Here is a 25,782-nt window from a genome sequence, read left to right as displayed (position 1 = left end):
AGAAATTGGATGGGAGACGAACACACAGAGAGGTGACATGGCTTGCACAGTTTCACACAGCAGGTCAGTGGCTAAGTTAAGACTAGAATGCAGGTCTCCTGAGTCACTCACCACTGCCTTAACTGCTGGAACACTCTGCCTCTTCTTGCAGATCCTGCATGGAGGAATAGTGCTAGGCCATCTGATGGGAGATGGAGGGCATAAATACCAGAAGGAACTGAGATCTAGAGTAAAGGTTGGCTTCTGCTTAGATGACTTGAGATGCCAGGGGACACTTTCAAAAACAGGAGCAGAGGACGGAGCAGTACAACAAAACTGCCCAGTCCCCATTAATATGAGTAGGAGTTGAGCATGGAGACTAAAGATAGCATATAACCCAAGTTCCAACCTGGGTGCCTAAACAAGTGGCCTGCATTCAGAAGCACAGAGCACCCACAATTCTAGTAGAAGTTAATGGAAGATGTTGAAGTTTGGCATCTCTGACAATCAGGCCGTTCCTTTAGCTGTTTCATTTTAGGCACCCAGATTTGAAAACTTGGCCACAATTAATAAAGTGCAAAGGAGCAATGTTTTGTGAGCAGTGATGTTTTGCGCCATTGCTTATGGTAAAGACAGCCATGAAATACATGTGTGAACAATGTAAGTATTGCATATGAAAGTCTCCATAGAAAGGGTTAAACAGAGGGAGTTTTACCCAAAGGACTCCCCTAAGGATTTGCTGCAGCAATCACACCTGGACTGTCAGGGGACTGCAGAATAGAGACACCAATAGTCAGAAAGGAAGTTGTTTCCCAGCTACAGGATGGGACACAGATGTAAAATCTGGGGTTTCTGCAAATGAAATTGTCTTGGTATTTTTGTCATCTCTGCTCAAAGGACAGGATTTGTGCAGATTTTGTGAATAAAGATAGAAGAAGAAATGGTACCGTGAGTCTGTGAAACTAACTGCAAAGCTTCAAATTCTGCTATCACTTGGCAAACAGACAACATCATAAAAGAGCCGGCAGGAGTTTTCTCTTGACATGACTAGGCACATAGGCTCGTCATGTTGTGCAATCAATGATAGAGAATAAAAATGTATTTGCAAAAAGATGCTCTGTGTTTCATTACAATTCTGTACAGCTACATAATCTAAGCATATAAACCACCAGAGTAAGTGACAAGGACTCAGACCCTCAGCTGTGGCTGAAGTGTGCACAGCACACGGGGATTTGCGCAAAGTTGGCTTTTTTACTCCTTCAATCCCAAGCCATCTGTGTGTCGGGCTGATCCCCTACTCTATCTCAGAGCAACCTGAAGGTTCTTCTCAGGTTACACCAGTTTCCAATTGGCTTACGGGGACTACAAAGTAGCCAGTAACAGTAGGGTTCATAAGATCTAGGGACATAAGGAAAACTTGGCCAAGTCCCTTTTCACCTGGCCAAACCCCATATGCTCTATGGCACTGGAAGATTCCTCCAGCACTGGGGTGATCCTCCCATGATTGCCTACAGGGGTGCTGGAATGAAGTGGCTTGAAATGGTTTCCATCATCTACAAGGTTTACAGTTTGGTTCAATGGCTCTCCGCAGCCCCACTATGGAAATTATTCCAACACTCCTGGAACCTACACCAGCTTTACGATCACAAACTGCCAGAAGTGAAGTGAAAAGCAGTGGTACCACAAACAGGATCAGAGCCAAGATTTCTTACCTGTTTCTGGACTCATATATGATCTGTCTACTTGATTATCAAAAATAGGTGCCAATTCACCATGTAATCATTTAAATCCTACACCAGAGTGTTTTTCAGATTTTCAGATCTTTAGCCTATGGGGCACATCAAGGAATTGCTATTTTAAGATACCATGTTACTTCCTTCTTGATGTCACTTCAGAAAACCTAAGCCTCCAGTTTTCTGTATTTGCACACTGGGGGCCAATTTCTACCCTTTCTTACACGCATGTGTAAATGATATATTCATCCCTTTGTAATTTAAAGGCATTTAAAACTTCAGTCTGAACCCCTTTAAAATCGAAATCTCTTTTAGCTTGTTACTATGCTGCCTGATAATTCCCCAACAGCCAGCATATAAAAAAGGGTATTTAAACTACTTTTTTCTTGGATCCAATCTAAATGCCACTGACCACAACAGCATCTAAAATTAAACAAACAACCTCTTTTAGAAATTAGTCCTTAATAAATATGAAATGGAAATCTGCTATAAATTTAATAAGAAGGAGATAAGATATTTAATTCTTCTGAAAATACCATAGTGATCACAAATCCCACGCCAAGCCCAGCTAAAATTGACACAAATGGCACACAATTGTTTCTGAGAAAGGACAAATCAATTTAAAAGAAAAAAAAAAAAGGTTATTCTTATTAAAAAGGAACCACATTATTTATGGTATCTCTAGGGTCTAGAAGGAGACAATGATCTACAGCAGCATGACTGAATGCTTTACTTTTTCCTCAAAGCTCTCTGATCAGAATGGTGTTTCCCCACCTCCACTTTGCTGACAAATGCTGATGTAAACAGCATACGTACAAAGCATGGGGGTTTTCACGTGAATCCTGTGTTTTTTCCACAAAGCCTCTTACGCTGTACTTCGCTTAAATATATCTTCTCATTTCTGGTTAACCTACATCCCCGCAAGTGTTAATGAGCTTTTAAGAGTAGACTGAACCACTTAAAGTGAGACAAAGCCAATTTTTCAAGAAAGCAAATAGTTTCTGGGATTTGGACATGAAGCTCTTACAAAAGATCAAAGACAGTTGTAGCAACGTTTATATATTAGAATGAGATTACAATATTGACAAATTACAATGGACTCCATTTAAAACACAGATCAATCTTTGTCATCAGTCTTGCTAGAAGTAAAACACTTGAGATATAATACCACTGAAATCCTACCAGGAAGGAAGTAGACTTCAGAAGCTATAAACAGAATTTAACAGAAGTAGGAAGTAATTCAAATGCTTTTACATTAGTGACGGGGTAAAAACATTTAAATCAGAGAAAATGTTTTGGGTGTTTTTTCCCCATTTTATTTATCCATTGTTTATTTGGAACAATAGCATGTTGTCACATAAGTCAAACACAGTCTTTAAAAATCAATTTACAATGTAATTCACAGTACCATTCTAGATATTCATTGCTCTTTTTCAAAAATAGATGTTTCTGGCTTTTTGTTTGTGTTAAATAAATTTTCACCTGGAGGCTTTCCTACACTACAAATAGGGTACTCATAATTAGTTCAGAATTTACAGACAGTCCTACTGGATATCATATGCAACTTCTTATTGGATGCTTTTCTTTCTTTTTTTTTTTTTTTAAATCCCTTCTTCTTCAACAGCTGCTAACTTTACTGTACTGTACTCCTGAGGGGAGTATAGTTAAAAGCTCCTTCCAAAGCCAAGCTTAATGTACCTCTGACTTTGAATGGCAGAAGATGCAACACAAAGAGATGGATAGTTTCCCCTTCCTAAAAGACTTCGTAGATCTCTTGCACAGTTTGCAGACTCTCCTCTTGCTTTGGGTTACTGAGTACAATGGCATACGCTGTTGCTACTCCACTAGGACAGTTCCTATTGTTTAATTTGATCACCTCCCTTTGGTCCTATCACAACTCCTCTCCTCTCTCTCAAACACACACCCCAGTACCTCAATCTTTAGGCCCCAATTCAGGAAAGCACTAGAATTCGGCACGCACGTACATGCTTTGCTGAGTAGGAATGGACTTAAGCACATGCTCAAACTAAGAGCTTACGTGCTTAGCTGAATCGGGGCAGTACCATAACAGCAATGCTAGGTTGTCTACAATGAACCTGTGAAATTCTGGCCATCATTACCAAGGTGTTGGTAAAATCAGTGTAAGTTTGGAAAGTTCTTCTCTCCAGGGATATAATGGGTAAAACCTGGAACATATTTTGAGAAGCTGCCTCATTCTATACTTGCAATTCACTGCTTTCCTGGAAGGTACCACATTCAAACAACAAGTAGTTCAACACAATCAGCTTTTAGACTTACATGACACTAACCTATCCTAAAATATCTACCAGCAAAAAATAAATGTAATTTGTAAATGAATCTACAAACTTTCAGTGTTTCTGTAGCCTTTATTCTAAAACATAGAAGCTTATGAAGCTGTGATCTTTATACTCTTGATGGAACAATCTGAAACTCCCCTTACATTCCAGAAGGATTAAAACTGATCACTTAACAGTAAGTGCCATTCTTTGCTCCCATAAGGCATCATCTGGTTCTCACTAAAGGTCAATGGGACTTTCACTATTGATTTCCATGGGAGCAGGGTCAAAGGCCAACATAACTAACTTACAACCTCTTGTATTTTCCCGAAGGAATTTAGTAATATCATCCTGAAAATAGCATATTCCAAGTCAAACTTGATGAATTGGACAAATAGTTCAATATCTTTCCAATATGCAGTGATACTGAAAACAGATACCACCATGCCTTGACTTTAAGAATCAGGATTTCACATAAGCCATAGAAGACATCAAGGTCCAAATTCTGAAGTTGATGGGAGCTCCAGGCATCCAATAGCAGAATCTGGCCCTCAGTGATTTTTATTCCCTGCAACGTCTACAATTCAGCAAAGGAAAAAATACATCTTTTTCAATGCTTTGCAAAGTGAACTAACACTGAATGTTTTCATATTTCAGACTTCCTTTCTTGTGGTCTGTTCCTGCAATCTTTACATAAACAAACCTCCCACTGACTTAACTGGGCCTCTTGCCGGAGATGGCAATGCAGGATTAGGCCCTTAAGAACTAACCCCACCTCAGAAAACAACACATCTGATCTACAAAGCTGAACTGGTGGGGTCCAGGACTTGATTCTGAGATGTGTGCGGAGACGCTCAACAAGTGAAGCAATGACTATTAGGAAAAGTTAAAACCACGTCCAATACTGTACATCAGTTCATTTCTTCAGTCCTGCACATAAAAGTCCCATTGATTTCATCTGAAGTTCTGCATGCTTCACTGGACTAAAATATACATAGAAGTGTGCAAATTAAAAAGGGTTGGAGGCTGACTAATGCAGAGATTTGAATGTCTGTGAGATAGAGTATTCCCCTAAGAACACGTAAGTCAGGAAAGATATTTCAAGTAAGGAAGAACATTGAAACATAATGAACTGATAAACTGGCCTTATGGGAGGGGAGAAAAGGGGGGATATTATATCCCAAAATAGTATGCATCTTTAAGATGTATAAAGTTCCCTAGAATGTGAGTCTGCTGTCAGACCATATACAATTTTGTTCTAGCTAGAAATTCAAACAAAGTGTATTTCTAACCGTGGAGAGGATCTTTCTGGCATGAGAAATATAAATTCACAGATTTTTAAGGCCAGAAGAGACCATTATGACCATCTAGTCTGACCTCCTGCATAACATAGACTGTAGAATTTCACACACACATCCCAATATTGACAGATCTCTCTCTCTCTGTCATACAAAGGAGTTCCAAGTTCATTTGCATATGCAAGTAAATAATCAACACCCCAGCATTAAGAGTTAGTATAATTTCAGGAAATTTACTTTTTTGTTTTTTTTTACTTTTTAAAACAAAAAGTTAGGATAGATATTCCCAGCTCTACTGATACTATGGGCCAAAGTCTGCTCTTCTTTGGACACCTGGCTCCCACTGACTTCCGTACACAAGGAAGGGAGCTGTAGGTGCACAGCCAAAAGCAGAACTTGACCTTGTGTAAGTCAATGACTCTTTTTGTGAATATTTACCATATCTATACAAATGTACCTTGGAAATCTATTTCATGTTACATATATGTGCCAGTGAGAATGACCACCAAAATATAATCATATACGAAAGAATAATTATCAAAGATTACAGTCATTTTCTCAGAAACCTGTTTTATTCTATGGTCTAGAATTCAAGTCAATGATCCCACCTGCCACACAGACAGCAAAAACTCCCAGATCTAGAGATTGTTAGAGAGAAGCATCAGTTGCTTGCTGACTCTCGAACATTAAATGGCCACCCTTCACAATGTACTACCCCAAATACGCCATCTAGATAACTCTTCTAAGTGCTTTTATGGGTATCAATCTACTAACAGCAGTGATAATAACAAAATTCACTGTGAAGAGAAATGTCAGGCATAAAAATATATATCTCATTAGGATTGGATTTTTTAAAAAAAATACACACTGAAACTTTCATAGAAGAATATAGGCATAAAAAGTTTACCACACTTAACAGTCTAAATTCTTAACCACTTACATATGTAGCTATTCACAACAAAACATTTATGGATGCCTAGGCCACTTGTGTGCCACCTTTCCCACAGTAGCTACAGCTTCATGCTGGGAATACTGCCAATATATTTCCCTGCCCTGAGATTTGTAATCACAAATAAATAGCTCTGCAAATATCATAACATTGTAAACTCTGAATTTAAGTCTTCAGCAAGAAGTCATCCTCAAACCATGGAGAACGTTTAAACAATGTAAACATATCAAACATTTTGTCAGTTTTCACAGTTATCCCCAGCAACCGCGGAATCTATGTGAGATGTACCATCCAAATCTTGAAGCCCCATAGTTTCTATTGTACGATATTGTTGTTCTGGTTCGTTTTCCAATCTCTGAGACTTTGTTTTCCTGAATAAATCCAGCTGTGATTTGGATCCCCAAGATGTGATCCAGCTCTGTTCTTCCAATATGCATCATCTTTACAAAGCCTTAAACACACTCCTTCTGAGGAGATTATTCTTGAATGGAGGAATGGCGAATAGATCTGTGGTAATCCTCTGGACTAGTGACATGTTCTGGTAAATCATAGCCTCTCAGAAAATGTCCACTGTTTTGTTGAGCAAAGTAATACAGCTGCCTTGCAAACATTGGCTCAACCTTAACAACAGATAAAAATGTTATTGAAGCGTGATAGCATGTTCCATATTGTTCGTATTAGCTATTTACTCAACAATAAAAAGATGTTTAAAACAAGCCAAAATAAAACAGTTCCACATACCAAAATGGAAAGAAAATGCACTCTGTTCTCATTGAGCTCTGCCTTTACTTCAACTCCAGATTCTTAGAGCGAGCTGCAGTTTTTGCTGACAAACACCCATTGCATAAAGCATGCGTTTGCAAATGTCCCCTGTCAGCTAGTCCATAGGTACATGTGATGCCTGATTTGTGTGTGCCCATATTTCCATGGCTAAATTAGGCACGGCCAAATGCGGGCCCAGTTTCACATGCTTAACTTTAAAAATCAGTCCCTTATTCTGAGTCCAAGTCTAACATTTCTAAATTTAAATGTTATTGTATGTCCATTCATCCCTAACTGTATCTGTTCAGCACTGCACTGGTTTAATAGGGCCAAGCTTTTGTGAAGTGTTTGAGCGGCTCGACTCATTTTGCTTGTCTCACTAGCCCCAAGGGGCCCCAGCTTTGCACAGTGCCTTAGTTAAATACTTAACTTTGACTCCTAGGATATAAAAACTTGAGACTTATAAATGGGGAACAAATATGTTCTGAGAAAAGATCCGAGATCCTCTAAACATTTAGACGCAGCCCTGCACGGACATCACTTTATGGAGGAAAGGTGTGTGGGTGGCAGGGGGAAGAACATGTCCTCCCTAGCTTTCAGCCGACATCAGCAGTGGAGGAAGGGACAGGAGTTTGAGGCTGATGCTTACTGTAGCAATTCAGCAATCTCTCGCCACTTCCCCTCATAAGCTGTTGGACTGGTCAGCTGGACAGGAAGGAAGCAACTGCAGGTGTAACCGCCTGCTGCGAGGGGCTGTTCTGGGCCTCTGCTGGGCAGGCATGCAACTGAGTGCTCTATGAAGCCTGTTCAGTTCCCACCCTCCCCATCCCCCATCAGTTCCAAGTGCAGAACAGGGGGACCCAAGGCAGGGGCTGAGCCAATTCCAGAGAAGAGATTAAGCTGCCAGCCAGCATAACCAGGGTCAGGTTTGAGGCAGAGCGCTGGAGGAGAGACCAAACTCACTGAGAGTTATGGGGGCGGGAAGGTGGGGGGGGGGCAGTGGGCACAGGCTCAGAGGAGAGTCTTTGTGGGCGGAGGGAGAGAATATGTTTGAGGAGAGGAGGGCTGTGGGGAAAGGGTACTTTGAAGGGGGGCCAGAAATTTGGAAAGCAGATGGGAGGAGAGAGGGAGTAGCTGGGAAGTGGGAGGTGTTATGGATGGTGGAGATGTACGAGAGAATTTGTACTGTTGGGGGCCTAAGCAGGAAATGAGGAGGCTTGAGGTCCAATGATATCTCTGATCTTTGCTCGAATAATTACGCCATTGTATTCCTGGCTCAATACTCCCCAGCAATCTAAAGATGCAGGACTGATGTCTGGGTTGGGGGCGCATGTGTTAGAGTTAGAGGATCTCTGAAAGAAAGAAAAAGCTAACCTGACCATGGGAACATTCATTCCAACAGAGGATGTCTGGGGAGGACAGCAAACTGAACTTGGAAGCTGTAATCCTCTATCCAGGGGAACCACAGGGCAATGCATTGCAGGCAGATAGTGGTAAGGAAGTTACATAATTTGTAAAGGGAAGGTAATTATTTTATTACAAAAATCTCTGGCCCATCACCTTAGCATCTGGATGACTTACAAAATTAAACACCAATATTCTCCCACTTTGGAGAGAATGGCAATAAACTAAACCCTGCCTCTAGCGTGGACAGGGAGACCATGGGTACATCTCCTCTGTGGAGCTCGGGTTTTGGAAAGCAGCTGATCCCAGCCTCCACTATTGCTTACACTGGTGCAGCTGCACTACTGCAGGGAAATGAATGTAAAAGTATGCAGTATAGTCAAGGCCCAGGGTTACGAAGACAGCCGCCAAGAGGTGAAGCAAGAGTAACCCAAGCAGTAAAGCCTGCCTCAGTCTGCTATGGCATTTTGCGGTGCAGACACCTGAGGCTAGGAGGGGCGAAATGGGAGGGGGTATCTCTGAGAAAGCTTAGATGCTGCAGCATACTTATGTGGCAATTTTAAAAGAATCCACAATTATGCACCAGCTCTGGCAGTCATGCAATAATATTCTATGCAAGGCCCTGCTTACTAGTGTCACATGGCTGACACTAGTCAAACTGTTCCATTTAGCTAATAGTCGTAATCGCGCCTCTCAAGTGCTTTCGTCAGTAGATCGCAAAGCGCTTTACAAAGGAGGTCAGTCTTCTTATCTCCATTTTTTACAGATGGGGAAACTAAGGCACAGGGCGGGATATGATTTGCCAGCGGGCTAATGGCAGAGCAGGGAACTGAACCCAGGTCTCCCAGTCCAGTGCCCTAGCCACTAGACTATACTGCCTCCCCCACAGCTTACTGATGAGAGGAAGAGAAGGCTGCCTGTCAGATTCACATACTCTTCATTTTAAACTAAGAAATGAAACAAAGCATACTTACGTGGGCTGTAATTAGCTTCCTCTGCCTTTGTGGGTCTGGAAATTCCTCTCCAAAACACAGAGCAACCTGGAATCTAGGCAATGGACGTCCATGGTGGGCAAAAGCTTGCAATTCTGAAGACAGAAAAGATATGTTCAGAAAATCCTCACCATCAATGGCTGAGTTCCAGAGTTAGTAGTGAAGGACCTTGGAGCAGAACAGCAGACTACAGGAGCAATGAAGAGGTTCTATTGGACAACTGGCAAAAGTGATGACAGGGTCTAGCAAAGGGAAAGCGAGTCTGAGAGAAAGGAGAGATACCAGCATCAAGGATCTTGGAGACTTTGCCACAGATCAGGGAGAGAACACAGATAAGTACCAGCAAGGGACAAATAGCTGAAAACTTTGTCTCCCTCCAAGAGCTAAGAGACTCCAATTATTCTATTTGTATTGCATTTTGAGTAATTTCATATAAACAGCAATTGGGATTTCCTCAGATTCATGCTTGTGTTTGGCTCAACAACAGAAACTTCGGAAACATTCTTCAGGACTTTTGAACTTTGCCGGTTTAAGTTTCTCCCATCCACATATACATTTCAGAAGGATCATGCTATGTAAGTCACATTGCACGACTTCTTTCAAAAACAATGGTGCTGAGATGTTGCAGGAAAGCCTGTCACCCTTAAGAGTAGAACTGAGAGCAATTTAAGTAACAAAAGTGTTTACACTGACTTCAGACTATACTTCTGTGCCCACTACTTGTGATGACTGAACCTCAGAAGATGGATTGTTCATTAGAAAGTAGATGGCAAATCTCAGGACTAGCTTGCAATGCCGCTAGTACACCTTTGTAAGGGCTTGATCTTACTCCCACTTAAGACAATGGCTTCAGTGGGAGCAGGAGCAGGCCCAGACAGAACCATGTTAGTGCCTGTATACTGTCCATCCCACCCCCCGCCAGGTCATGAATCCACAGGAATGTAATTAGTTCAGATCACATATTTTCTGGATGGTTTGCTTTTCGCTTCTACTACAGGAGCCAGGGTCCCAGAGATCTCATGTGAGCTCTCTATTCTATAGGTATGTCTACATTGCAATCAGAGGTGTGATTACAGCGCAGGTAGACATATTCGCACTAACAGAGCTAAAAATAGCAGTCTGAATGAGGCCGCATGGACTAGCAATGCACATAAGTCCCCAGGGTCCCCAGCATGCTTGTATAATCCACACTGGAGCCCACGTTACCACATCAACGTTGTTATTTTTAGGCATTTTAGCACAGGGAAAGCCAGTGTGGGTCTGACTACCCAAGCTGCAATCACATCTCAGATTCCAGTGTGGACAGACCCTTTGAAAAGGGCCAGGCTCAAACACAGTGACATCTGTGGCCTTTCATTGCCCCCCTCATCCTCCTTTTCCCTCTCTGCTGCTGTCACTTGTTGGGTCATGTCTATTTTTATACTGCAAACTCTGTAGAGGAGGCACTTTGGGTGAAATTCTGGACCCACTGAAGTCAGTGAGAGTCTTACCATTGTCTTCAATAGGGCCAGGATTCCATCCCTTCTATTGCTCTGTAAAGCACTGAGATTTCTTTAGGCACAACATAGCATCATCAAAAATGTTAGTTTATAATACAATACAATGAAAATCTCAAAAGGCTGCAATGTGCAAAGTGCAAATTTGGTTATAGTCATCGTTTGATTCTAATAAACAATAACAACACCATAAAGGTCTTATACAGCACATTTAACCCGTAGAGCTCCAAGCGCTTTACCAAGGACATCAGTATCATTAGCCCCATTTCACAGATGGGGATACTGAGGCACAGAGAGGGGAAGTAACCTGTACAAAGTCACTCAGCAGGACAGTGGCACAGTCAGGAAAAGAACCCAGGTCTCCTGAATTCCAGTCCAGTGCTCTAGTCACTAGGCAATACTGCCTCTCAAATATATAAATATTTATATTATTTATATTAATAGGCAATGTGTGGGGGAGACGTTTACAAGAGGGCTCCACTTGGGTTAAAATACATTGGCCAGTGGCACCGTAAAATTAACAATATTTAATTGAATTTAAAAAAAAGAAAACCACATCTTTATTTCAACATCCATAGCACATTTTGCTTTACATGAGGTCTTTTTTATGTCATTGACTTATAAAGAGCTAATAATGCTCTGTAATGTGGTTCGTGTCTTTTGGGAAACCTTGCAAAAGGAAATCAATCATAAAATATTTTAAAATTAACACAATATTGGGATGGGGGACAGCACCATGCGGAGAGAAAGGCTGGGCTTGTGATTAAGGTATTATACTGGGATTCAGGAGATGTGGGCTCAGTTCCCGTGAGACCTTGGACAAGTCACAAAATCTCTCCATGCTGGACATCCCCCATCCGTAAAATGGGCATAACAACACTTCCTTTCTTCCACAATTTGCCTGTCTTCTCTATTCCAATTGAATGCTCTTTGGGGCAGGGACTGTTTCTTACTCTGTGTAAGTGCAGTGCCCAGCACAACGGGGCTCTAGTCTCAGTTGAGGCCTCTACGTTCAACTGAATAATAAATTATAATGATGAATAATAAATTAATAATTAATGACAAATAGAGTACAGTTCTCTTTGAACAAAAAAGTAGATAATGTTCTCTCTCTATTTCCAACAAGCCCTAAAAACGCTCACAACCTGCTAGGAGCAGAGGGGGAGATTTTCAGTCCTTTGGTATGATCATCCAACGCTGCACTCACTTAGGTGTCATAAGAGGGGGCAAGGAGGAGTCTGGGATCAGTGCAATTCCCGATTAATAAGTCCCAGTGTTACTACTGGGGAAAGAACCCCATCCCTACCTCTCCTCTGTCACAGAATTTTACTCAGGCCTTGTCTACACTACAGGGGGAGATCGATCTAAGTTACGCAACTTCAGCTATGTGAATAATGTAGCTGAAGTCGACGTACTTAGATCTACTTACCGCGGGGTCCACACAAGGCGATGTCGACGGGAGATGCTCTCCCATCGACTCCCCTTGCGTTTCTCATTCAGATGGAGTACAGGAGTCAATGGGAGCGCAATCTGCGGTCAATTTAGCAGGTCTTCACTAGACCCGCTAAATCGACCACCGACGCATCGTGCTTCAATTCCCCAGTAAGTGTAGACAAGCCCTCAGCCTCAGTGATTCTCAAAGTATTGCAGCATAATAGCCCTGGGAAGGGATGGGATAGAGAAGGGAGTTGGCCCATGAAGAGTTTCAGAAATGATCTTCAATATGAAAGAGAATCAGAGAATCCCAGCTGTTCCAAATGCATGAAAGCATGTACCTGAGGTCCTCTCACTGCTCTGAGCATGTCACTTTGCTCTTCAAACAGCTCCACTGGCTCCCTCTCATCTCCTGGGTCAAATTCAGACTTCAACTGCCAGGTTTTCACATGTCTCCCCAAATCAGGTCTCATTTCCTTCTATTCTAGCTCCAGCTGCCTACTCTCCACTCATGCAAGCCTCCTTAATGCCCCTTCATACCCTTCTCCAATTCCAATCTTTGAGCCTTCTCCAAATTCTCTTTCTCTCCTGGTTTGCTAAAGTCATCACTCAGATCTCTCCATAAATAACCCAGACGTTAGAATGTGGTCACCCCTGTACTATATGCCAGAATCACAAAGCCCAATCTTTCAGTGAGTCCCGTATGGACATATCCCCGCACCAATACACAGCCGTATCAATTAAAGGCCACAGCCCAGACTCTGCATCTTCCTTCTGTGAATTCTTTGGGACATGCATCTCTTAGTAGAAGTCTGGAGTGTTTCCATCTCCTAAGGGTCTGATTTTCTGACTGTCCGCACCCAAATGCACACTTGATTTGGGAACTCACTAACCAAAATTAATGTGTAGCTATGGTATGTGCATGGCAAAATAGTCACTTAAGAAGTTACCTGGCTAGCTGCACGTTACACCCCAATTTGCACACACTGTTGTGATAACTGCACACAAATTAAGCATGCAATCGTACACGTGTTTGCACATGCATTTGCAAACACATAACTTAGAAAACTGTGCTTAAGTTAACCTTTGGGAACAGGCTTCTAAACAGATACTGCCACATATCCTGTGAATGGTTTGGAAGAGCCAGATTTAATTTAAAGTGGCATCTGAAAAAGGAAAAGGGACTTCCAGACACATGATTGCAGGCATAACGATACATCTTACAATTAGCATACAATAGAAGTTGTAACCCCATAAATCCAGCTCAAATTCCCCTTTTTAACTGTCAATTTTCATATCCTCTTCAGATGTATATTTAAATGTATATGATGCTTGATAATTCTGCTAGGATGACACATCAAAGTCTGGAAAATGAAATCTTATAAAGGCAGTGGCTCAGTTGGGCTATTTTTTTAAAGCATTGCATTATTTTTCTACAAAACTGTAACTTATACCAATATATCGGTCTGAAAGGCAGTAAGGTGTTCTGCCCAGGAGGAGAGACTCTAAAACTTAACAGCTCAACTGTAGCTCTGCCGCAAGCCCTAGTAAGGGGCAGCATATAATTGTGCCGCCCTGTTTCTCCCCTTACTCTAGGGGAGGGGAAGTAATCTGCGTCCACCCCTTTCCCTGGAGCAGGTTGCTCATCTCTCTGTGCTAGCTCAGAAGTGCTGGTCAGCATCTTGGAAATTGGAGCCAAGACTCCATCCACTCCCTTCCCAGAGCAGGAGTATCCCCTGTGGGGCTGTTTTCCCCTCCATTCTGCTACCCCCAATCCAAATAACCAGTGCAGCGAGTTGAGGGCGTGCCTTCAAACATCTTACTCACTTTTGCAGGTGTGTTGGGCAAGTTACAATCTTGCCCTATGCCATTAGTTAATAGGATGATTGTTGAAAATCAGAGTCTATAAATTCACCCCACAAATATTTTCCAGAATATTTGTCTAAATATGGACACACACACACACACCAAAACACAGATTTAAAAAATATCTGTTGGGATTAATACTTGCTCATGTTTAAATACTCTGGGTCAGATTTCAGACTCACACCAGCATAAGTCTGGAGTAAATCAACTGAAGACAATGGAGTTACTCAAGATTTACAACAGTGGATCCAAAATCAGAATGTGGTCCATCGACTATCCAATCTTACGAAGGACTATTTTGTTGGGCTCCTCCCACTCAGTATAAAGTGACACAGGCCTTACCTTGTCCTCAGTTGAGCATGAGTGGTTCCTATCACTTTCAACGGGAGCCACATAAGTGTATCAAAAGCAGAACTAACCATGGTAATATACAAATAAAACAGTATTCCTAAGCTGTGCTCTTCTAACACCTACATATACGGCCACATCCAGAGAGCAGCTGAGCATCTGCATCTCCCAACCACTTCGGTGGGAGTAATTTAGTACAAAGAGCGCTTTAATAGTTCCCATCTGGAACCACAATGACAATGATTTGGTGACATTTATATAGACAACATGTAACCTAAATTGAAAATTACCTGCTAAAAATTGCTGAGTATCAAAAAGTTTGCAGGTCTGCTCCCTTTCCAGTTTATTTGGCCTGTCACTGCATAAAGCCAGAGGTCCATCCCAGTAGATCCTGCTTTGACAAAGTCTCTTAGCATAAAGCCCATCAGGTGCCATCCAGAGTATTACTCCACGTTCCAAGTGGCTCAGTAATTTTTCTATGTTTTTCCTCTGGCCATTATCTTCTGGATACGGGAAGATAACTTGATCCAAGCTGCTGACCTCATAATTTTGGGCATGAGATATTCTACAGCCTTCAGGACTTGAAGTCGTCATCTCTTTCACCAGTATTTCACGGTAATATAGACAGATGTGTAGTCGACAGTCTATAAGTATATTTTGGAAAAAAATTACTGCTGTTCAATATTGTGAGTATTTTACATTACATCATAGTACTATTAAGGCCAATGGGCCAGATCTTGCAAGGTGCCATGCACCTATCATTTCTAATACTCAGCATCTCTCAGAATTTAGCCCTGATTTAGGGAAAAACATAGATTGAATTGAAATAATGAAATATGGAAGCACAGACTCCAACACCAGCTTCTACCAATAGAGGCCCCTGCAGTGGGAACTGCATAGCCGGTGATGCAGAGAGCAGAAAATATGCTAGACATTAATGCCTGGCAAGCTGCATATTTTCATTAATGGGGAAAAAAGTGTTTGTACTTCACAGGTTTAATTGGAATTAATGCTCAGTCTCAGGATGTTCTCCTAGATAAATCAGAAAATAGCTATGCTTCTCTCAAGATGTCGTATAGAACCATGTTAAGCAACTACCCACAAGACTTGCAAAAATGCAATCAGTTGCCTAGTAGAAGTGGTCTTTGGCTGAAACACAGACAAAATTATATTTGAAATCTTAGGCATAGTTTTAAAGTGGTCACTCGACACAGGAGAGTGATTGTTAAGGGATTGATCCTGCACAGCACTGGTGCAGGGCTGTGCAAATAGACCAACTTCGGGACAGCAGCCCTGCTCAGGAAGGGCACTTAGGCATGTGTTTAACTCTGCCTGCCATTTGCCAGCCAAGTCTCTCCCCTTAACATTGCACTGTCAATTTCTCCAGATAATTTCCATTGTTAGTTTAAAAACCAAACTAGCTCCTACATTTCCACATAAGGAATAAAATAAAAAAGCCACCCTTGAGTCTGAACAACTGCAAACTGGCTGAACAGATTTATTTTCAGAGAGTGAAAGTGTCATTACCAATGTACCAAGAGGTTTTATTTTATCAAGAATAAATAAACGATGCAAATCCTGATGCAGTCAACAGAGAAGACAGAAAAGTATCCATAGGACAAAATGTTGAACAAACAAATAGAATTTTTCAGAAAGGATACAGTCCAGGTTAAAAAAAAAACAAAAAACCACTAGACCTCTGAATCCAAAAGCAATATGGCTGTGTGGTGAGCTAAAGAAGAATCTGCTTCACCTGTCAGCAGTTGTCCTATCTGATGACTCATTGAGGAGCACCCAAGAAGTTGCTTGAAAGAGCAAAGTATTTAAGCGTGTGTAACTTTAAGCACATGAATGGTCCCACTGATCTCAACCTGAGTTACAGATTTCAGTGAGGACTACTCAAGTGCTTAAAGTTCCACAAGTTCTTAAAAATCTTGCTGAATTGAGGCCTAAGTGTATATGCACAGAAGTCATTTGGAAAGGAAATGTCACTTGCACTCACAAAAGAAGTCCCTATAAACAGTGAGAAAACATTTACTTGGAAAAAGTTATAAGGAAAGCCTCCTGGATGGTTCACCATGAAAGCCTGGTGTTATAGACTTACCTGATAGTGCAAGAGCTTCACCAGACCTTATGCTTGGCTCTATTGGGATCCCAGGAGTCTGTGACTCAGATGGTGCACAAGCATAAAAGGTTCCAGTCACCTGACAACCTGTTTTCACAAAAAAAAGTCAAATGATATCTAGCTATCTAAAATCCAAGAGCAAAGTTAGAGTTCACAGCTATGCATGTGAGAGTTTCTGAGCTTCAGCTCTATAAAAAAAACTTCCCCTTGACCAAAATATTTTATCCACTCAAGATGTTATCTAGATTTTTTTTATTTGGATCTTTTAAGTGTTGTTCTTTTACCTAACCATATCAGTGCATATTATTCTCCCATAGAAATAATCTGCATTTTAACTAGATAATGGTGTTCTTGAAGGCTGATGAAAAATAATTCACTCATTCTCACAGGTGTTAAGGAGTTTTATCAAAGGCAACTCAAATATTCAGCCATTATGTCTTTAATGGTGTTAAAGAAAGAAGGCAACTGTAGGGAAAAGAGATTCTCCTGCAGTAGAGTATTAAGAGTTTTAATATTACAGTCAACATTCGTCCTTTCCCGAGCTATCCCTTCCTGCGAATGAGATAATATTGAGGCAAACTGAAATGTGATAACACCTGTCCAAAGTCCCTTGAAGTCAACAGGAATCTTAGCATTGATTTCAAAGGGCCATAAACACAATATTTATGATGCAGGTAAGATACACTATTCTTTCCCATAGACAGATTTGACTCTTCGCAAAGCTAGTTCACTTTTTAACCTGTGCCAAGGGCATACCTGAGTGACTGTTGACAAACAAGACAATCCAGTGAGTAAACCACTATTGTCCAATTCTCTGATACAAGCTTAATGCAGCACTTAGACCCTGAGACAGGAAAACACTTGACAATTTGTTTACATCCATCCCTATACAAGAAAACACTTAAGCATGTGCTTAACTTTAAGCATATGCTGACATCCCATTGGACCATTAAGCATGGGTTTAAATGCTTTGCTGCATTGGGGATTGACTCATTTTCTTTTAAGCCACAAAGATAGAAGGCCCTGTATTTCTTGTGTCTTCAGAATGCCCGCTGACCCGGGATACAATGCAGGGAAAATGATGCTTTGGAGCAGTGACTTTTAAAGAACAGCTGTAATGATAAGCATAAGACTGGGGGATGAAGGAATGAAATTGAAACCAGGAAAAGCAATATTATTACTAAAGCTTGACATAATGTTCATGGTTACTAACAAAAAACAAAGCAAAAATATCAGTGATTTTTTTAAATCTGTATATGCTAAGATTCTATCAGGTAATCAACAGATAAATTTTCCAGAGAAGAATTATAGTTATGGTCTTCTTTCTAGTATTAGAAAATGCTGTGTTTCTTTTATTCTCTATCTTAGCATTTTCTAGAGCAGTCTTTACCATAGTATCTAAGAGTTTATGACACCGTTCACTTCAAAATTAGTGTTTCTATTCAGCATAAGTTCAATAGATCATAAGGACCAAAACCTACATTCACTACCCCATTGAAGTAACTGTTGCATGGGGTGTAAATCAGGGCAGAATTTTATAAAATTTCAACTAAATAGCTCACTTGTCTAAATGTAGAGTGTTCAGCTGACAATAGACAAATGTAAACAGAAGTTTATTTCATTGCACTTGAACCATTAAAGGACTATATTTTGTAGTTCTAATACCCTGTGCGCTTTAAGTATTCCTTCCTTATCTCATCTTGGACTAAGGATTTCTACTTTTTACAAGATTATTCTCATATGGATATGTGGGGACCTGAACTTATGGAGCAAATCCCTGCGTACCGAAATGAGCATATATCCCTTGAGAGTCTGAGCCTGCAGCCATACACGGCACAATGGATGGTCATGTGAATAAGGCATTAGACTGCAACACAGAAAACCCGGGCTCAATTTCCAGCTCTTCTACAGACCTCCTATGTCACCATGGAACAAGTCACTTAATCTCTGTGTACCTCAGTTCCCCACATAAGGTAAAGACTTCCCTACTCTGCATGTTTTTCAGGTGCTCAGATTCGGTGCTGCCAACTCTATCAATACTTAGTACAGTTCACAAAGCCTCCGATCCTGGAATGCTATGACTACGTGAGAATATCAGCTTTCATTTAAGGGGGGGAAGTACGTTTCTAACCTATGTGATGATGAAGAAAAACGTGAAAAATGTGAACCATAAAGACTCAAAAATCAGAAGACAAATAAAAAAATTATCTATACATAGTCATTTATAAATCATTTGTGGGGGGGTGACTCAATTTTTGAACGCTTGGGGTTGGCAATATGAGATACTATGGTGATGACTAAGGCTCCTAAGCACTACAGTAAAACAAATAAAAGAATAAAATAAAATAAGTGTCAATATAGATGACAGGTGCTGATCACCTGCAGCTGTCATTGAAGGATGCTCAGAACTTCTGAAAATCAAGCCATCCATACCAATGCCACTGAAGCCATGAATAATAAATATGAAATCTGTAGTCCTTCTATGGTGGTCACATATTGTCTCTTTAGATTAGAGAGCAATTGATATCCAGAGAGATGTTCTTACCGTTTTCACAAGCAGGACCTTGCCAATGGTGACTACGAGCTGCAAAAGGAACACTTTGGCATTGGTAGGGGATGTCAGGGTGTGGCTGCTCTGGGGCAAAATCTCTCCAGTTACGTTCATGAGGTACCATGTAGTTTGACACCTGTTCAGTTTAATGAGACATTATTTTATTTGGCTGTAATCAGAATTGATGCTGCCTTTCACATAATCTCTCATATTAGAAAGTTTCCTTAGTTCTGCAGGAGACCTTTTGTTATTTGTTCTCCCATATCTCTTGTAGATCAAAGCACCATACAGACCACCTGGATGATATTTTGCCAAAAGGAGAAGGCTTTCAAATGAGCTGCATGTCACCATTAGTGTAAACTATAAACATGACAAAATTATAATAGGCAACTGGAGCATGTTGCAAAACATTACTGTAGAAGAACTGTTTCATCATATGTTTAATTTCTGGCACCAGAAGTACTAGGGCAATACATCCATTTTTACAAAAAAAATCTAACAAAACAGAGCTGTAATTCACATTTTAAAAAATCCCAGATGGATCAGCTGCCCTGTGGTTTCACGTGATAAAAACATTGCTTCCAGATTTCTCAGTTTCTTATAAAAAAAAGTCTTTTTCCAAGCAGAACTAAATGGTGGTAGACCAAAATAGAAAGACTTGTAGTATAATATGGTCTTGCAAAAATTAGCTCAATCGACACCCAACAAACAAGCTAAAAAATAACACATGACTGATCTGTACCTGAGCCTGTAGTGAAGTGTAAGGAGAAGTCATTGTGTATGGATGGTTCATCATTATCTGTTGATCCTCTAGGCTGAGTTGTTTTGCTCCTACATACATGATAAGGATTAAAACAAAGTTACTAAATAAACCTGAAATAATCTTAAATAAACCTGAAAATGATCTACTGCAGAGAAACCTGTACAAAAGACCATCCTTAATAAGCAATCTCCTCTCTTAAGAGACCATCCTACACCACCCCCAAACACGGGGCTTGATTGTGCTTCATAGATACTGGCCTACAGAGGGAGTGGTGCAGAGGGACCTTTGGGAGGAATTCTGTCTCCCACAGCTTCCCAGTGCATGAAGGAAGAACACCTGCCGCTCACATCCCTTCAAGGGGTGCAGCATATTTCCTTTATGTGCCTATCCAGCTCTGATGGCCAGTGCATAGGAGGGATGACTGCCTGCTGTGTGCCCTTTTTGGGGTGTCTTGAGGGTCTGGGGCTTCTAGGAAAATAGGAGCACAGGGGAGTGCCAGGACTGTGACCTTACTTGACTGCTATGCAGAGGCAAAGAGGGCTAGGGTTGATAATGCCCTCCGCTAACCTTGCTCACCCCTGAAGTAGTCCAGCACAATCTGGCTCTTAATGAGTTCAGGTCTGCTCCACCTTTATTTGAAGTCCATTAAGCAAACGTATTTTTGCCTGTCTCTTGAGTGGTTGCTTAAGACAGGCATCACTTTATTTAAAATTGAAATAGAGGCTGTACAGCCAAGGTTAATCCCTCCAGTAATTTACATACTGCATGCCTGTACCTCCAACAAAGGGGTATTTTTTCAAATGCTACGATTCAGACTCCCATCATTCTTTTTCAGGCAAAACCTCCAATGTAAGTCAAAGGGAAATTTATCCAAATAAGACGTACTTGAGTACTGCACATCTTGTTTATTGTATTGATTGCTACCAAGTCTGACATGAGTGACTGTATGATTATACATGACATGAGTGACAGCACATTGGCCATCTCTTCAGTTTTTGCACACTGGAAAATGAGACTTTAAATGTATATAAAACCTACGATGGCCTACCTTTTTTAGCTCCTTCTGGAACTATTCGGTACACTTTATATGGATCAGAAATATCCAGCTGGCTTCTCTCAACCAGTTCTTCAAAGTCATTGCTCTTGTTCAAAGCACACCGCAGCCTTGTCTTCCAAGTTGGGGGATCTGGTTTATCAATGCCCTCTCTGAACTTTCCTTTAAAAAGAGCCCAAGCCTGAAAACATTTCAAATGTTCAAAAAGAAAAAGAAAAAAAAAATCACAAAAGCTGAATTGCAATCGAGTGGGGAATTTATTCCCTATGGGTTTATGCTAAAGTATATGCGAGGTGGTTTCTTGATAAGGTAATAAAATAGTATCAAAGGCAAGATAAAATAGTAAGAGAGAGAAGAAAAGTGACTGGATGAATGCACAAATAACTGTTCTCTAACCATACAAAGGTTTATGATTACAGCTGGAGAAGGAAGGAGGGGGGAAGTGTTCCATATGGACGCGGGCAACCCTGTCGTTAAAATAAAACAAAACCAAAACCGAGAGGGCTTGCTGAGGAAAGCAATTAACTGCATTAATTCTGGGAGAAACTGCACAGCCTCGCTCCAGGCAACAACCAGCAACCAATGCGCTTGAAAAAGACAGACCTGCGCCTGCCGAAGTCAAGGGCAAAACTCCCATTGGCTTCAACGGGGCGGGATGGGGCCTCGGTGGGTCCTGGCTGGCTGGAGAGCAGGATCCCCAGCGGCTCAGCTCGGGTCGTTGTTCGGGGCCACGTCCTGCCAAGGGGAGATCCTGCCCCCCCCGCCCCGCCCGCCCGCCGTCTTCTTGCTAAGGACTCGATCCCTCCTGTCTCCCACCGACCAGGGGGGTCGGGGCTGCAGGACGGCAAGAGACACGCCCAGGGGGCGGGTGAGTGGCCCTTGGCCGCCCCCTACCTTGAAGAGGGCGGCATCCTCCTCGCGGTTGTAGTCCTGCTTGCCGGCGTGCTTCCAGGGGATGCGGAAGATGCTCTTCTCGTCGTTCTCCCACACCAGGCCCGGGTACTTGCCGCTGTCGATCTGGTCAATCAGCCACTGGCGGAGCTTCCCGTTGCCGCAGCTCACCGAGCTCATCCCGCACTCGCTGCTCTCCAGGTTCATGCCACGCACTCGCTGCACACGCCCGGGCACCAGCTTACGGAGGGGAAGGGGAAGGGGAAGGGGGCCGGGGGGAGAGGAGAGGAGAGAGACGCCCGCTATTAAACGCCACCCCGCTAGCTGCAGCCTCAGGCGTGGGCCGGCCCGGGCTGCTTAACTTTGCGACCGGGCTCGAGCCTGGGAGGGGAACGGGAGAAAGTTCCTCTCCCCGATGCACAGCAGCAAGGGGGCCCAGCGAGAGCCTCTTCCCGGCGGGGTGAGTCGGCCAGGCCCCGGCCCTGAGAGCTACTGCGCCCTGGCTGCATGGATGGGCTGCTCCTGGGCACGGGGAGAGACAGCGACTCCACGTGCCTCGACAGACACTGTATTTATCTCTACCTGCTCCTCCCGCGCCTGTGTGTGAGTGTGTTTATGAAACAGATACTGAGAGTATAGCTGGGCATGTGTTCGTGTATACACCTGTGTTCATATGTAAATACTAACCCCCCCCCCGCCCTGCTTTGAAAACCTCAACCACAAATAGTTATAAATAGCGCCTAGGATCTCTAAGAGTGCGCGTGTGTATACATATATTGTCCTCATAAATACCCACACACGGTGTATGCATACATATGATGCTAATTCACGAGTCCGCACGAGAGGGTATGTTTCAAAACCATACATGGAGGACGTAATATATTCTACATGCGTGTATCTATAATATTCACAAGCAATGCAAGCCTATACTAATACCTATACCTAAAAGTTGGAACAGACCGAGCAGGCACTAAGCTTACCCCTCATACAAGTAAGCTGCTGAACTTTAAGGGTGTGTAATAATCTGCATAGACACAAATGCAAGACGCCTGTACACAGACGCATGTACTGAACAGATCTAGAATTGGATATCGACTGGAAAGATCCTAAGTGAAGGAGATTCACACAAGTTATGAATCGACCGGGAAAATGTAGGTGTGATGCATTTTGACACACAAAGACGCACACAGACACCATGTGTAGCTGTAAGTGTGTGTGGCGCTCCCTAGCTTTGCAGTTTGCAGTTTCCCTTCTGACTTCTACGCGGTGGCCAAGTGTTTGGTAATTGCACCCACCCACTAGTGCACGGCTGCTGCCGAGCCTGGGACTTTTCCATCACTAAATTGTTCTAGTGAACATCATTTCCACGCAGCTGGTGGGGGTGGGTCTGACCGACCCACCCTGGGACAGAGAGCGGAAAAGGTCAGCCTGATCTCATAGCGCTAGAGACTATTTCAGCCCTCGGAGAGATGGCCGGGCAGAGCACGGACCGGTTCCACCTCCGCTTCCCCGTTGGTGACCCAGCAGTAAAAGCCTTATAGTAACATTTACGAAAAGAGAGCGAATTGGGTTCGGTCCGGAGCCCGGGGTTAAGGGACAGGAATCTCATGCCGCCCTCTCCGGCTCCCACTGAAGCCAGCCAGGCCCTGCAATGCCAGCAGGCTCCCGGCACAGCCTGGGACTCCCGGCACAGCCTAGGACTCCCACTAGCAGTGAGGACAGGTGTGTTACAGAGTCTGAAGGGCAGCAGCACGCTCACCAGCCTCCTATTAGACCACGGCGTGAGGCCAGGCGCGTGTTTTAACCCAGAGCTGCCCCGCTGGCCTGGTTTAGATATTAACTAAAAATAATTTTTAAAAGCCAGGAAGGAAAAGAAAATGACAGGGAAAAAAATGTAACTTAATAGAATCCTCCCCAAACTTTTATTTTTCCTCCCTTTCCAAAATAATAGCACAGTCAGAAAAATCTGTGTCTTGCAAGACTCGAGGGCTGCTGCTGGAAAGCAGACAAGGAGGGTAGGGGCCGGAGATCGAAATGTGTGATCGCCTACCAGGTTCCAGCGAGGGCCAGGGTTACGTTAATTTAAGGATTGAAAAAATATTATTTCTATTACACACACACACACACACACACTTTTTTCAATAGAGAGAGAAACAAATGAATATATAAATTTGCTTAATTACAAGTGCTGGAGTAACCCTTGTTCTCCTAGAATCACAGAATTAGAGATGGGGGGGGGGGAGGACAAGGCTAGTCTTTCTCCCCCACCACCCCCAAAGGGCAAATGTAGGATCATTCACTCCAGACAGGCTTTTAGAATGTATCATTTTACAAACAAGAAATTCCGTAACTTTGTCTACAACAGCAAGCCCCCCGCCCGCCCCGCATCCGACCTGTTGCAACTGAATTCATTTTATGCAACATTCTCACTAAATGCCCATGATCAACTGTAATGCTAGCTTAATACATCCTCTGGCAGGCACTATATCCTGTCTGAGGGACAGCTCTACTAAGTTATGTCCATTTCTAACTTCTGAGATCCCAGACAGCAATCGCTCTGGGGCTAACGGGGTGAGCATATGGGTTGAAGAGTTTTCTCTTGAGAAAGCTACCGTGTAAAGCAAAGTGAGGGGGAGAGTTTGGCAGATAATGCTCATTCAATGTGCTACACTCCCAGAACAGGATCAGATCACTACCAGCTTAAATAAGCAAAGAAATGCCCAATTCCCCCGCCCAATTATCATTGGGGATGATCGGTCTCTTACCTCTTTCACCCAGCCGCTCAGTGCAGGAGGCAGCCTGTTTTCTCAAATGGTTAAAAAAGATATGAAACAACCAAACTGAGCGAAAGCAGGAACTTATAGGACTGAAGAGCTGTCAGATGGGGCGGGGGGGCGGGGGGGCGAAGAGGTTGGGGGCGGAGTCTTACAGAGGTTGGACGGACTGAGGGATACAGACGAGCGCGGGGGCTGCACTGAAGCGGAGCGGGCCGCTGGGGGTTTACCTAGACACAGTGACACGTGGGAAAAGTACAGCGCCTAATCGTTTTTATATACAGATATACATATAAATAGAACGGGAAATCCCTGCCTGATCACCTGCTTTACAGCCAGCTTTATTTTACTGTAAACGACCCGTAGATCACACCTTATGGTGGTGGAAGGCTTACAGTTTGTGGCAAAAAAGTCCTTGCCCGAGAACACTGTTTGTCCGTGCCCTCGGGGCAGCAGATTTAACCGAGGGCCAGGAAGAGAATGGGGTTAGGAGAAGGGTAGGCGCTGCTGTACACATGGGCTGACATTCCAGAGTCATAAGCGGTCACACGTGGGCTACACAGGACTAGCTCCCCTTCCTCAACGCATGATCAGACTCACACGCCACTCCCTCCCTGGCACTTGGGCTTTTTAAAAAGTGTATTCAAAGCCAAACGGTATATAAGGTGAATAAACTGCAGCAGCCCCAAAAGTCATTTGTACCAGACCTGGGGGGGGGGGGGAGGGAGGGAGGAGGGATCAGATTCCGCTTGTTACAATTCAAGTCTGCGGTAATATATTTCTAATCAAACCACCCCGCTAAAGCCATATGGATTTTAGAACAGCGCTAATCTGTATATTGTTGGGTGACTCTTCCGACTTTCCTTTCTCCCATCGATGGATTACACGTCAGTGAATTGGATTCTGAAACGGATACATTTTTAATGCTAAAAGAACAGACGGTATGGGACAGCCGATGCTTTCATACACAGATCATGCACATACCATTCATAGCGTCAGAATGACATGTATGCAAACAGGAACGATCAAACTACAGCGAAAATTTTCTACGGAGTAAACCAAATCT

At 42.7% G+C, this 25,782-nt stretch overlaps 1 protein-coding gene across 1 annotated transcript; it reads right to left on the bottom strand.

Moving 5' to 3' along the window:
* Window positions 1-2,852: 2,852 nt before the first annotated feature.
* On the bottom strand, window positions 2,853-24,767 carry IRF4 (interferon regulatory factor 4). The gene is made up of 9 exons (XM_077810711.1): window positions 24,708-24,767; window positions 21,946-22,182; window positions 21,046-21,232; window positions 19,977-20,065; window positions 19,229-19,370; window positions 16,663-16,770; window positions 14,849-15,202; window positions 9,397-9,509; window positions 2,853-6,876 (listed from the first exon to the last, which is right to left on the bottom strand). The coding sequence occupies exons 2-9, from the start codon at window positions 22,147-22,149 to the stop codon at window positions 6,733-6,735; spliced, it is 1,341 nt and encodes a 446-aa protein (XP_077666837.1). The 5' UTR covers window positions 22,150-22,182; window positions 24,708-24,767; the 3' UTR covers window positions 2,853-6,732.
* Between the last annotated feature and the right edge of the window lie 1,015 nt (window positions 24,768-25,782).

This window comes from Eretmochelys imbricata, chromosome 2, assembly GCF_965152235.1.
Source record: "Eretmochelys imbricata isolate rEreImb1 chromosome 2, rEreImb1.hap1, whole genome shotgun sequence".
In the NCBI taxonomy this organism is placed as follows: domain Eukaryota; kingdom Metazoa; phylum Chordata; order Testudines; family Cheloniidae; genus Eretmochelys; species Eretmochelys imbricata.
Note: the sequence above shows the minus strand (reverse complement) of the source record. Positions and strands in the feature narration are given on the sequence as shown.